This window comes from Quercus robur, chromosome 8 (genome assembly GCF_932294415.1).
Source record: "Quercus robur chromosome 8, dhQueRobu3.1, whole genome shotgun sequence".
NCBI lineage: Eukaryota > Viridiplantae > Streptophyta > Magnoliopsida > Fagales > Fagaceae > Quercus > Quercus robur.
In genome coordinates, this window is record NC_065541.1 from 58734845 (window position 1) to 58749862 (window position 15018).

The 15018-nt window shown below is 37.6% G+C and overlaps 1 protein-coding gene across 1 annotated transcript; it reads left to right on the forward strand.

The window, feature by feature from the left end:
• The first annotated feature begins 392 nt into the window (after positions 1-392).
• LOC126696542 (uncharacterized) lies at positions 393-1452 on the forward strand. Its single transcript, XM_050393260.1, has 2 exons — positions 393-748; positions 852-1452. The coding sequence occupies exons 1-2, from the start codon at positions 393-395 to the stop codon at positions 1450-1452; spliced, it is 957 nt and encodes a 318-aa protein (XP_050249217.1).
• The last annotated feature ends 13566 nt before the right edge of the window (positions 1453-15018 follow it).

The window sequence follows — 15018 nt, forward strand, 5'->3', positions numbered from 1 at the left end:
AGGTCGTTGGTGAGGTTGGGCCTCAACATGTAGTCCAAATTATTACTGATAATGCGTCTGTTATGAAGGCTGCAGGATCTATTGTTGAAGCTGAATATCTTCATATATTTTGGTCACCTTGTGTTGTGCATACTCTCAATTTGGCTTTGAAGAATATATGTGCACCTAAGTACTCTTTGCAGAATGAGGATGCATATAATGAATGTAACTGGATTGCACAAGTTTCAGATGAGGCAACTTTCATTCGTATTTTCATCACAAATCATTCTATGAGATTAGCAATTTTTAATTCATATTCCCCTTTGAAGTTACTTGTTGTTGCTGAAACACAATTTGCTTCAATAATTATCATGCTTAAAAGATTGTTTCAAGTAAAACAAAATCTTCGAAATATGGTCGTTAGTGAGGAATGGATGTCATATAGAGAATATGATGTAGGAAAAGCTCAAACTCTGAGGGATTATGTTTTGAATGATTTGTGGTGGGACAAGGTTGCATACATTCTGAGATTCACAGGACCTATTTATGAGATGCTTCGAGTGGTTGACACAAATGCACCTATTCGCCATAAGGTGTATGAAATGTGGGATTCCATGATAGAAAATGTGAAGAAAGAAATATACCAACATGAAGGCAAGGAAGACTATGAGGAGTCTCCATTCTATGATGTGGTACACAATATACTCATTGAACGGTGGACTAAAAATTGCACACCACTTCATTGCCTAGCCCACTCCTTGAATCCAAAGTAATTTTTCTATCTCTTTAATCTTTTCGTTTATATTCTTTAGGCATTTCCAAATAAATAAACTAAACTCATTAGTTGTACTTGTTTATTTGCTTTTAACTAGGTATTATACTATTAAATGGATTGAGGAAGTTAGAGGCCGTGTTGCGCCACATAAGGATACTGAAATTTCGGTGGAGAGAAACAAGTGCCTCAAAAGGATCTTTCCTGATCCTGATGATAGGAAAAAAGTTAATGTGGAGTTTGGTTTGTTTAACGCATTACAGGCTTATGATGAGGATAACATGGAGGATAGGTGGAGCTACAATCCAATGCTTTGGTGGTCAACTTATGGGTCTACTTTACCACTACTTCAAACTTTAGCTCGAAAACTTCTTGAACAGCCTTGCTCATCATCATGTGCTGAGAGGAATTCGAGTACATATGGCTTCATCCATTCTATGAGGAGGAATAGAATTACTCCTAAACGTGCTGAAGATTTAGTGTTTGTTCATTATAATCTTCGACTTCTTTCAAGGAGAAGGCCCGAGTACACTATTGGAGAATCTAAGAAGTGGGACATTGGTGGAGATAATTGGGATGAACCATTTGGAGGACCTGGGTTACTTGAGATTGCTTATCTCACACTAGATGAGCCAAAGATGGAGACAAGTATTATTGAGAATAATGATTATGTTGATGATGATGATGTTGTTGTTCTTTGATAATCTTGTAGTTTAAAACTTGTTATCCTTTTATGTTTTTAGTTTGATGTTGAACTTGTTATCCTTTTATGTTTGTAGTTTGATGTTGAACTTATTATCCTTTTATGTTTTTAGTTTGATGTTGAACTTGTTATCCTTTTATGGTTTTTACTCTAAACATTTTATGTGTATTATTGTACTACTTTGGATGTTAGTTTACTTATTTGTAGTTCTACATAATTTGAATTCTAGACATAAATGTATTTTATGTCTAAAAATATTAAAAAATGTGTCTAAATATAAAATTTAATTAATTATTTAACCTCCGTGTCATGTCCTTATTTTTCAAAAATTGCCGTATCTTCGTGTCTGTGTCCGTGTCGTGTCCGTGTCCATGTCCGTGTCCGTGTAACTTAACTTGACAAAGCCATATTTTTCAGCTTTTACAACCACCCCCAACCACTTTGGGTATGGGCTGATGGGACAAGTACCAGCCCTATAAAGCTGAACATACACGTGGACGTTGGAGGGAGGGAAAAAGCTAGTATAAAAGGAGGAAGAAGCAGTCCAGAAAGGGGAGATGGACTAGGTCCAACAACTGGAGCCACCCAGGCCGTGCCGAAGAGAAAGTCTTCTTGGATAAGCTCAGTTCTCCTCCGTGCGATCATCATGAACACCATGACTAACGACTGTCCGTTCACCAAAGCCCAACCTTTTAGCCCACTCTCTACAAATTCAGTGTATTGGGCCCGCTGGTCCAAGATCCCACCCACCGTGTGGTATTGGGCTGAAAAACGAGACCCTACACTTGTCCTTCCTAGATAATACAATTTAAGATAAAAGCATATTTTAATATTTCCAAATAACACCATAAACGCATGAAATACTTTGCCAAATTATGAAATCAAAGATGCTTGTCCTTCCATGCCAATAATTTATGCATTTTTCTATATGCAATATCAAATATGATGTGCTTTCAATGCTTCATACATTTTCCATAATCTATTAATAGAATAGTGCACAAAGTACGTTTTAGGAAAATCATAAACAACGCTCTAAAATGGGTTTAACCATCAATTATATAAGTGCAATAATGATTCTTTTTTAAAAAATCTCATTAATAAGCCACTTACCTTGAAAATTCAATTAATTTTTCCTCAGCCAACACCACATAATCAACAAATCCAGTCATTAGGTCTATCACCAAGGATCTCTGAACCTACTAAATACAAACCCTAACAATCTCATTAAACTAGCCAATTAGTATGGCTCAATTTGATTATTTAAACTATTGTACACTTGTATTTTATACCATTTGAATATAAATGTTAGATAGATGTGATACGTAAGGTATGCAATATGGTTGATTTATATATTTTTTTAATAAAAAAAATTGAAGTTTTTATTTTCAAAACTAAATAGTGTCCCCCTGTGCTTACATAAGATATATAAGCTATTTATGTAAAACAAAAAACGAACACAAGAGAGAGTGGGGGAGAGAAAGAGAGAAATTTATGATTTATGTTATATGCACCCATTTTTTATTTTTCATTCTTATGATCTAATATGCATAGCAAATGCTTTAAAAAAAATTAAGAAATTAAAAAAAAAAATGTCAGCAAAAATAAAGATGAATTTAGAAGAAACACAAGTAAATATGAGAGATAGGGTTTTTTTTTTTTTTTTTTTTTAAAAAAATTCTTATAGAATATTGAAACAACCTAAACAACGTAATCAAAATCTAATTAAAATCATGACTTTTGAGTGGAGATTGTAGTGTATCCTTACATTAGAACTTCATTCCCTATATCTTACGTGTGTATATATATATTTTTTAAAGTTTGGGAGTGTTTAGATTTTATACCCTGAAGTTTCAGAAATTGAAATTTATCCCCTGAAATTTAGGGGTGTTTGAATTTTACATCCTGACGTTTTAAAATTTAGATTTTACCCTCTAAATTTTGGAAGTATTTGGATTTTATATCCCAAATTCTGAAATTTTAGAGTGTAAAATTCAAATACCCTTAAACTTCAATAAGTAAAATCTAAACACCCCTAAAAAATTTATGGGGTAAAATCCAAATTCTGAAAAGTTAAGGCTTAAAATCCAAACACCCCAGTGGAGGCTCTAGGAATTTAGGATGGTCACTAAGAAACTTAAATTATACAAAATTTAATAAAGAGACAATTTGAATACATCAACATCACCAAAAAAAAAAAAAAAAACACGCACACACACACACACACAAATACATGAAATATTACAATTTTTTGTACTAACAAAGAGAATAAGAAAAAAAATAGACTAATAAAAGATAAAGTGCAAATTGAAAATACTGATATGAGAATAATAAAGTGACCATAATAATTTCATAACAAATCTTATGCAACAAGTTGTTAGCCTGTTATTGGTGGGTAAAACATGTCAATATTGAACTTGAATTAGAATTAGTAACATACTACATAAGATTTATCATGAAATTATTTTGAAAATGTTGTGGATGTAGCATTACTCTTATATTTATTTAACTCAAATTCTTATGATTCTCAAGTAAAGGTATTCAACATTTTTATTAGGGTGGTCAAAATAAGTTAATTTAGTATATAACATATTTTTTTAAAATATATATATACATTTTTTTTTCAAGTCAAGGTAGTCACAGAACATGTTAGTTTAAAATAATTATATATATATAAATTTTCTTTTTGGCATGTATATATTTTTTTTTTTTTTTTTTTTTTTTTACAAGTGAGAGTGGTCTTAGGACCACCTTCACATACAAGTAGAGCTACCAATGAAACACTCCAAAACTTTAAGAGGTAAAATCCAAATTTTGAAACTTTAGAGTATAAAATCCAAATACCCCAAGCTTTAAGGGTATAATTTGCAATTTACAAAAAAAAACTAGGACACATGAGATATTTAGTATCCGTTTGTGAACAACTTATTTAGCTGAAACTGAAAACTTTTTTCTAAAAGTACTGTAAATAATTATATATATAAATTTTCTTTTTGGCATGTATAGATTTTTTTTTTTTTTTTACAAGTGAGAGTGGTCTTAGGACCACCTTCACATACAAGTAGAGCTACCAATGAAACACTCCAAAACTTTAGGAGGTAAAATCCAAATTTTGAAACTTTAGGGTATAAAATCCAAATACCCCAAGCTTTAAGGGTATAATTTGCAATTTACAAAAAAAAAACTAGGACACATGAGATATTTAGTATCCGTTTGTGAACAACTTATTTAGCTGAAACTGAAAACTTTTTTCTGAAAGTACTATAAATAAAAATAAAAGTTAGCTAAAATAGTACAATATAACTTATGAATAGTACTAAAAAGTACAGTGAAACTTATAAATAGTAGTAAAAATAAACTAAATAATAAAATAAGATAACTTTTTAAGCTAATATCAAACGCAACCTCAGAATTGTACATCAAATTTTACTCCTATCAAGATAATTATACTTGTCCATATAAAAGTCACATTTTAAAGATAAAAGATTGGATACAAAAGGTTTAAAAAAATCTAAAAACTGAAAAGTAAAAGTACCAAAAAGTTAGGAAACGTGTCTAATATATATATATATAAATATATATATATATATATTTAAAGTAAATAGTATTACTAGTTAGAATACACACAAAAATAATAATACTAATATTTTAAACCGAGTTCATAATACATTAGTACAACTATAAAGATTAAGCATTTTTGTAATTGTAGACTAAAGTTATAAATAGGAACATTAAACACATATAACTCATGTGAAAGACTTGTTTAATACTTAAAACTGTAACAATAAAGGTTCGTTTTGATAGAATTTATTTTGTTGTAACTGAAAATACTGTAGTAAAATTATTTTTAAATATGCAAATAGTGTCGTGGGATCCAATTATAATAAAAAGGTTGTTAAAAAGTAAAGTTTGTGAGTCCATAAACAGTACACAAAAATACTATTCATAGAAGACTTTGGTCAACAAATATGGCTGAAAAAAAAAAAAAACGCGCTCGAAAAACGCAGACCCCAATTAAGTCGGATCCAAACTGCACCTAATTCTCTAGACATACAGAGGATAAAGAGGTTATAGTATAAATAATAATATTTTATTACAAATATAAATCTAAAATCTGGAGAAGAGTGTTGTAAGAAAAAACCTAAAAGAGTCATAAATAGTTACCTTTACATTGCAAAAAAAAAAAATAATACTAATAAAAAAATAAAATAATCATTGAGCGGTGAAGAGTGAAGAGCGAAGAAACTAGAAGAAAGAGATGATGTTAATAGAAAAAAAAATAATAAAAAATGGGTTCGGCATATTGCAGGCGGCAAGAGAAGATGCCGTGTAAGATTCGCCACGTCAGCGATCGACGTAGGTACACGCGCGCTTTCCGAGTGTGACGTGGGGAAGTGGCAGTTTTGATCAAGCTTGAAAGTGGGCGCTCAGGCACGTGTTAGGTTGCGTGCCAAGGACAACGCCAAGCGCGTCGTACTCGTGTGTCCGCACGTGTCGTGGCTGACGCAAGTGGAGAGAGGAGAAAAAAATTTTCGTTTTGTGGTTTGACTACGTCGTTCTGCGAGCTTGAAGTGAGAGAAAAAATAATAATAGTCATAAATAGGCGGGAGATTGCCTGTCCTCTATGCCCCCCAAAAAAATAGAAGGGCGGGAAAGTGTAATTCCGTAAATGTCATAGATAAAGGATCTTTATTACAGATATGTCTTTGAATTTATGAAGCTGATTGTCAAGCTAGATATGTCAGTTTTTTACCATGTTAGGTGATTGATGATACCACTGACAAAATCTTAACTTGTTAATAACTAAAGAGCCTAGCTTGTTGCTGTGTTAGATTTTTTTTTTTTTTTTTTTTTGAGAAGATTGTTACTGTGTTAGATGATTGATAATTCTATCCACAAAATCTTAACGTGTTCAACTGATCTTTCTTCTATGTTTTTATTGGAGATATTTGTAATTTATTTGAGAGAAGAGAAAGAAATATAATGAAAATTATAATTTTAGAATATTCATTTCTAGTGTAGAATTTTAAGGTTCAAATCCCCTTTTTATTGTTGTAACTATTGAATTATTAAAGAAAGAAGAAATTTAATGTGTTATTAAAAAGAGGGTTTTGCTATAATTGTGGAAAAGAATTAACCCAGTTATGTTCTCACCGTTCGGATATGTTTAATGACTATCATGCATCTTTAATGTGATAGTCAATTTACAAGTATAAAGTTATTGTAAAATGGGGAGAGTGAAGACCGAAATTCAAATTTTCAAGAAGGAGTTTCACACATATATACACTTAGATTAAATTAAAGTATAATTTTTATATTGTATAAAACTAAAAATAAAAAGTTATGCTTAATGGTTCCATTTGTATAAGGGGCTCTAGGTAACTGAATTTGACTTGCCTCTAGTGGCACGTATCAGATGGGATAAGTTTGTCGTGGCTCTGTGCTGTGTAAAGCTTTGCTTTGTTGTTGGCTTTGAAGTATTATGCTGCTGAGTTTCAAAGGCTTCTTTTATAGTATTTGTTGAGTTTGTTAAATAAAATTCCTACTGATTCATTATATATATATATAAACTCTATTGGTTAAATATAATTAGAAGAAAAATATTCTTGGTTGACCTTTATTTTTCAGTGGGATTTGAATCTCAAGTTCTAATACTGAATCACTAATGGTCTCTGATAAGGGTGTTCTTGCAAATGATTTAATGCGTGACACACAAGGAAGCCGACGATTCCTATAGGCTTGTCAGCTTTATGTGCATATACGGAAGGACAAAAGCAACGACACTCTAAGTTGACGACCCCACCACGATACTCGGCGGGCGCCTCCATAAGCCGACGGGGAATTTTCAGACGAGGCAAGTGGCTGACAAGGGAGAAGAGGCCGACAGGTGTGAAGAAGCCAACGGGCTCGGCATGGCTTAGCTTGACCTCCACGAATGTCTATACATGGAAATGTCTTGCACCCTAATCAAAGGAATCTCTACAAGGAAAGAATCCCGTAAAATACAAGCATTAATGAGAATCTTCTCTACAAGGAAATATATTTTCCGCTGAGAAACGAAAGTCAACTTTACACTACTATAAAAACTCCAAAACCCACACAAATCAAGGTATGCGTAATTTTCCCAACTCTGGCACTCTAGAGTTGTAGAAATTCTCTCTAACTTAACATTCAGAGAGTATTTGATCGGTACCACACTAGTACTCTCTATAAGGTCATTGTTTCTGTTTCACAGGTTCTATCTAGAGCACGTGAGGAACGTGCGACTCACTGATGATTTTTTGCATCATCAGTTGGCGCTATCTATGGGAAAGAACGATAGCGGCCATATTACCACTTCCCAAAAAAAGAGTTGTATGGTACTCACTCGTTGGCAACCAACCATAATAAAGGAGAGGAACCACGCACTACTGCCCTTGAAAGGTAGGTACAGATCCTAGTTGCAACTGTGGAACGTCTCACTAAGCAAAACCATGACCTAGAAAAACAGCTACGCCAAAGGAACACTGAGCACAATAATCAGGGAGAAAAGCAAGAGGTAACCAGCACTCAGCACACCGCCGAAAAAAGGGACCGAGAAGGACCAGAGGGCAACAACGTTCGAAGTAGACAAGAGCGATAAGACACCAACCGTCTGTCCGTCGCATATATGGCACCATCGCACATGATTGCAGAGATGCAGATGATGAAGGAGAGGATGACCTTCATGATAAACACCCTTAAAGGACAGGTGTCAAACAACCTCAACGAGTTAGTCCATTGGACGGATTCGCCCTTTACTGCACCTGTCACTTCATTCCTTCTTCCGTTAAAGTTTCGTATGCCATAGATAGAAGCCTATGACGGATCTAAGGATCCCTTGGATCACTTGGAGTCGTTCAAAACCCTCATGCACTTACAAGATGTTCCGAATGAGATCATATGTCGAGCTTTCCCAACTATGTTGAAAGGTCCTATAAGGTTATGGTTCAGCAAATTGACACCCAACTCCATCAGTACCTTCAAAGAGCTAAGTGCGCAGTTTGCATCTCACTTTATTAGGGGGCAAAGGTATAAGAAGTCCACTGTGTGCCTGATGAGCATTAAGTAACAGGAGGACGAGACATTGAGGTCCTACATAACGCGCTTCAACAAAGAAGCCCTTTCAATAGATGAAGATGATGACAAGATACTTGTCGCTGCTTTTACCAATGGCTTGCGAAAGGGGAATTTTTTGTTCTCTTTATACAAAAATAACCCAAAAACCATGTTAGAAGTACTTTATCAAGCCACTAAGTATATGAATGCAAAAGACGCACTATTAGCCCAAGAGGAAAAACCCAAGAAAAGAGATAGGTAGGAAGATGCTCGGCAAGATAGAGAACGGAAGACGGCTAGAACCAGAGACTGATGGGAGGATAGGCGCTCCAAACCGCCCACTGGAAGGTTTACGAATTTCACCCCGTTAACCGCCCCATTTAATCAGGTCCTAAAGCATAGCAAGGATGATACTACCTTGACGTGGCTTAGCAAGTTAAAGGGAGACCTTAGCAAGAGGTCTAGAGACAAGTATTGTTGTTTTCATCACAATCACGGTCACAACACATCTGAATGCTACAACTTAAAGTAACAGATCAAGGCGCTCATCAAGCAAGAGAAGCTACAACGGTTCATTAACAAATAGAGAACATATAACAACCCACCACAGGAGCAGACTGGTAGGAGAGATGGCGAGCGTCCCAAGCCACCCTTGGAGGGACATAAGGATGATAGTATGAGGCACCAAAGCATCTGGCTCATCCAGGTTGGCATGAAAAACCGACCTTAGGATGGTACAGAGCGTCTAGCTGACGGGGTTCTTCCTAAAGATGGCTCAGGTAGACAACCCCATAGTTGGGTTTTCGAAGGAAGATGCTCGATGTCTCCATCACCCCCCACGATGACACTCTTGTTGTTAGGATACAAGTGGGAGACTATAACACCCACCGGGTCTTAGTCGGTAATGGAAGCTCTGCTAATATCCTCTATTATCCGGCGTTCCAGCAGATGAGAATCGGGAAAGAATGGCTTGTATCGACCAATGCACCACTTGTCGGTTTCGGAGGCACGAGACTATACCCCATAGAGGCACACCACCTGTGACAGTCAGAGATTACCCTCAATAGATCACTAAAGATGTGACTTTCCTTGTTGTTGATTGCTCGTTCACTAACAACGTCATACTAGGCCGACCTACCCTCAACTCATGGAAAACCGTGATTTCAATCTACCACTTGATAATCAAGTTCCTCACCAAGTACAGTGTAGGAAAGGTACATGGAGACCAAGTGGTAGCATATAAGTGCTACATAGCGATGTTGGAGATGGACGACCACTTATAGACATTGAGCTTAGAGGAGCAGAGAACGGTTGCAATGCTCGTTGAGGGGTTGTAGGAAATAATTCTCCAAACCCAAGCAGACGACCAAGATTGGCACCCTCGTCAATCCACCCGTTCGCCAAGCGCTCACGACCTTCCTAAGAGAGAACCAGGATATTTTTGCCTTGAGCCACGAAGACATGGTTGGGATCGACCCTTCAGTTATGGTTCATAGGTTGAACATATCTCCCTCTTTTCCCCCTGTTCATTAGAAAAAGAGGGTGTTTGCCCAAGAACGAGAAAAAACTATAGCAAAAGAGGTTCGTAAGTTGCAAGATGCAGAGTTCATAAAGGAAGTATACTATCCCAATTGGCTAGCCAATGTGGTAATGGTCAAGAAGGCTAGCGGAAAGTGGAGGATGTGTGTAGACTTCACGGACCTAAACAAGTCCTGCCCCAAAGACATCTACCCACTCCCACGGATTGACATCCTTATGGATTCAATGGCAAGGCACCAGTCATTGAGCTTCATGGATGCATTCTCTGGTTACAACCAAAACAGGCTGGACAAGGCCGACCAGGAGAAAACTTCACTCGTCACCAGCCAAGGCTTATTCCGTTATAAAGTGATGTTGTTCGGTCTCAAGAATGCAGGAGCAATGTATCAAAGGCTTATGAATAAGATGTTTGTACATCAGATTGGGAGCAATGTCCAAGTCTACGTGGACGACATGCTAGTGAAAAGCCAATGGGAAGATCATCATTTGGAGGACCTTAAAAAGACCTTCGACACCCTCCGTTCCTATAACATGAAGCTCAATCGAAGCAAGTGCACATTTGGGGTAACAGCTAGAAAATTCCTAGGATTCATGGTGTCTCAGAAAGGCATTGAAGTCAACCTAGACAAGATTTAGGCCATAATGGAGATGGCACCACCTAGGAACGTAAAAGAAGTGCAAAGCCTCAACGGCAAGGTAGCGGCGCTAAACAGGTTCATGTCAAAGGCAACGGACAAATGCCTGCCTTTCTTCCACATATTGAATAAGTCCTTCGAGTGGACAGAAGAATTCCAACAAGCACTCAAGGACCTAAAAGCATACCTCTCTTCCCCGTCGTTGCTAAGTCTTTCCAAACATAGGAAGGAGCTGTTTCTCTTTTTGGCCGTCTCCCCAGCTGTGATCAATGCAGCCTTAATTAGAGAAGAAGAAAAGGTGAAGAAGCCTATGTACTACGCTAGCCAAGCACTCCGAGATGCAAAAGAAAGGTACCCCCTAATGGAGAAACTAGCCTTCCCCCTAATTACCACGGCTTGCAAACTCAAACCTTACTTGCAAGCCCATATAGTGGTTGTCCTAACAGACAAGCCCTTACAAAAAGTAATGAGTAATCCTGAAGTTGCTGGACGGATGGCGCTATGGGCAATCGAGTTGAGTGAATTCGACATACAATACTGCCCGTGCATTACTGTGAAGGGACAAATGGTTGTTGACTTCATCGCGGAATTCACCAACATGGAAGGCTAGGGGGCAGAAGAGCATCCTCAATGGAGTATCCACATGGATGCATCGTCCAACAGGCATGTTGGTAGAGCAGGTATAGTAATCCACTCTCCAAAAGAGGACAAGATCGAGTGCATAGTTCGTCTCAACTTCCCTACGACCAATAACGAGGTAGAATACAAAGCTTTATTGGCAGGACTAAATCTCGCCAAAGCAGTAAAGGCCACAAGTATGGTTGTTTACTGCGATTCTCAAGTGGTCACAAGTCAGGTTGACGGTGACTACAAATGCAAAGGTGAATGGATGAAGAAATACTTGGAGCAAGAATGGAAGCGGGTAGGTGACCTTCAGGACAAGTTTCTTCAAATCCCAAGGGAAGAAAACAAGCAAGCCAACGATCTTGCCAAGGCTGCATTAGCAAAACACATGCTCATCTCCAGTAAGGAACTTTCTTTTGTTCAGCTTTTGTCTTTGATAGGCGGCATAGATGTGGAGGAAATAGGCTTGGAAGACAACTGGACCACACCAATAGTTTAGTATTTAAGAGACGACACGCTACCTAACGGTAAAGAGGCCGCAAGGAAGTTAAAGGTCCAGGCGGCATGGTTCGTCCTAATAAAAGACATCCTGTATAAAAGGGGATTTTCCTGATCATACCTAAGATGCCTAACCCCCGAGGAAGTAGATTACGCCATGAAGGAAGTTCACGAAGGAATCTACGGGAAACATTCGGGATCACGATCGTTAGTGCACAAGCTGATTCGAGTAGGATATTATTGGCCTATCATGCAGAAAGATGCCTAAGCTCATGTCAAAACCTGCGACAAGTGTCAAGGGTTCAACGATGACATTAGGCAACTAATAAAAAAGCTCACTTTAATGACGATCCTGTGGCCTTTTGCTCAATGGGGGTTGGACATCATGGGCCGATTCCCAACAGTAGTAAGATAACTAAAGTTCCTAATGGTCAATATAGATTACTTTACCAAATGGGTGGAAGCTGAAGCCCTAGCGGCCATTATGGAGAAAAACGTACAAAGCTTTATCTGGAGAAACATCATCTGCAAGTACGGGATCCTTAGAGTCTTGGTCTCGAACAACGGAAAGCAATTCGACAACGAGTCATTTGGAGATTTTTGCTCACGATTGGAGATAAAAAATTACTACTCTTCATCCACCCACCCACAGGCCAACGGACAAGTTGAGGTCACGAACCGATCCTTACTAAAAATCATAAAGACTCAGTTCGAGGAGGCAAAGGGTATATGGCCAGACGAGCAGCCAAGTGTACTGTGGGCATACAGGTTGACGGCCAGAACACCTACAAGGGAAACACCCTTTCGACTAGCATACAGGAGCGAGGCCGTTATCCTTGCTGAGGTCGGACTCATAAGCTAAAAAGTCGAGAACAATGATGAAAGTAGGAGCGACAAAGCCATGCGCCTACAGCTAGACCTAGTGGATGAGGTCAGAGTAACAGTCGAACAAAAGTTAGCACGATATTAGAACCTCATGGCCAAGCACTACAATTTCAGAGTCAGATACATGGATTTTCAAGTTGGAGATATTGTCCTAAGGAAGGTGACAAGTGCCACAAGAGATCCTTCACAAGGGAAGCTAGGACCCAATTGGGAAGGACCCGACAAAATCATTTTGTGGCAAAGGAAACGCACCTATCACCTGGACACACTCGATGGACAAAAGTTGCATCATCCATGGAACACTGAGCACCTAAAGAAATACTATCAGTAGACGATGACATACAGATAACCACTCCTTACTTCCAGTTTATTTCTTTCTAGTTATTTTTTATTATCTACAATACTTTTTAGCCCAAATGGCAGCTTTTTATTTTTTCAGAACAATTTTTGGCTTATGCATGTGTTTATCATAATAAGAGGAGTTATTCAGATATATCATGTGCATATATACATCTCTACAAAACCGCATCTATGACTAAGTCCTTAAGTGGACGGATGCATCCCAAGGGATGCCTTGAAATATATACAAGTCCTTAAGTTGATGGATACAAGAAAATCCCAAGGGATACCTGGAAATATATGTAAGTCCTTAAGTGGACGGACACATCCCAAGGAATATCTTGAAATATGCATGTCCTTAGGTGGACGGATACAAGTCCTTAAGTGAATGGATGCATCTTAAGGGATACCTTGAAACGTATACGGGTCCTTGAATGGACGAATACAGGAAAATACCAAGAGATAACTTAAAATCCATATAAATGGATTATGTAATTCCTTAGGTGGTCAGCCCATACACCAAAATATTTGAAGTCCCACCTACGGGGTAGGTCGACTGCCAAGGATACCAACAAGTATCTAAATATCCTAAGTCCTACCCACACGGTAAACTGACAGATACCTGATTCTCAAAGTCCAAAGTCTTACCGACGGATACCTCTTTCTAAAAAATATCCTAAGTCTTACCCGCGTTATAGGCAAATGACTATTGACACTAACAGGTACTTGATCCTCATAAATTGACCTAAGTCCTATGAAATACACGGACAGGTTAAAAAGGTCACACACAGCAGAGGCATATTAAAACAAGAGGTGGAACCAAATATAAGCAACAGATGTAAAAGAAAGGCAATAAATAAAAATCCATAGGAAGTAAAGCGTTTTACAAAAGCCCAAAAAACAAAAGGGCACTCACTATTGTCTAAAAGTAGGATGGAATGCATAGGTACAAAATTGAAAATTAAGAAAGACTAAGACGGAGGAGCGTCCAAAGTAGTCGGGTCCACAACGTTTTAGGTAGACAAGTCTTCGGAAGACGAGACCAAAAGGGTGATGGGGCCTACAGGAATAGGTTGGGCGATGATCACGCCATCGTCCTTCGGGTCCTGCTCCTTCGTGTGGGCGGAATCATCAGACTCTTCATTGATGGTATCACCACCCTAGGAGTTGTTGGTATTGGGTCGTCAAGAGAGATCTTGGACAGGTCAAGGTCAGGGTTAGGGCTGTCCACGGGTTGAGTCAGCCCGGGTTTGGGCCCAACCCGCACTCGACTCGATTGGGTCGGGTCACTGAAAAACGGACCCGCAATCATTTGTAATATGGGTTAAACCCGCCGGGTCGGATCATCGGTTTGAACGGGTTGGACCTCTTATTGGGCATTTTCTGTAAATTTTATTGAATTTAATTTTTTTGGGCCTTTTGGCCGAAATTATTGGACTTTTCAACGAATTAATAGTTTTTGAATCTTAACATATCAGATTGGGCCTGTTTTTTACTAAATTTCTTTTAAAATGGGCCTTCAACTCTACTATAATTTGTCCAAAACTCCAAATTCATACTTCCTAGAATGTAAAATATCAATACATTATCAATTCAAAGTATGAATTCAAAGTATGTAAAATGGGCCTTCATTGAGTATGAATTCAAAGTAAAATCTGGATACCTGTTAAATATCAATAGAATGTAAAACGTAGGCATTAATCAAATAGATAAAAACACAAATACACAATTATCATTTTGTTACCACCTGTTCATCATCCACACATTATAACAAATATTTTCCAAATTGCCTAAGCCTTGAGGCCTGGGCAATACCATTTTGTTTCCACATTCATCAATAAAACACAATTACCATTTTTGTTACCACCTTTTCATCATCCACACATTATAAATTTATAACAAATATTTTCCAAATTGCCTAAGCCTTAAGGCCTAGGCAGTACCATTTTGTTTCCACATTCATCAATCTG

What these genes read in the sequence shown, in the direction of transcription:
- LOC126696542 (XM_050393260.1), top strand. Translation starts at nt 393, where the DNA reads ATGGTCGTTAGTGAGGAATGGATGTCATATAGAGAATATGATGTAGGA. An exon ending in GCCCACTCCTTGAATCCAAA is followed by an intron (nt 749 to 851) that starts GTAATTTTTCTA and finishes GCTTTTAACTAG; the next exon opens with GTATTATACTATTAAATGGA.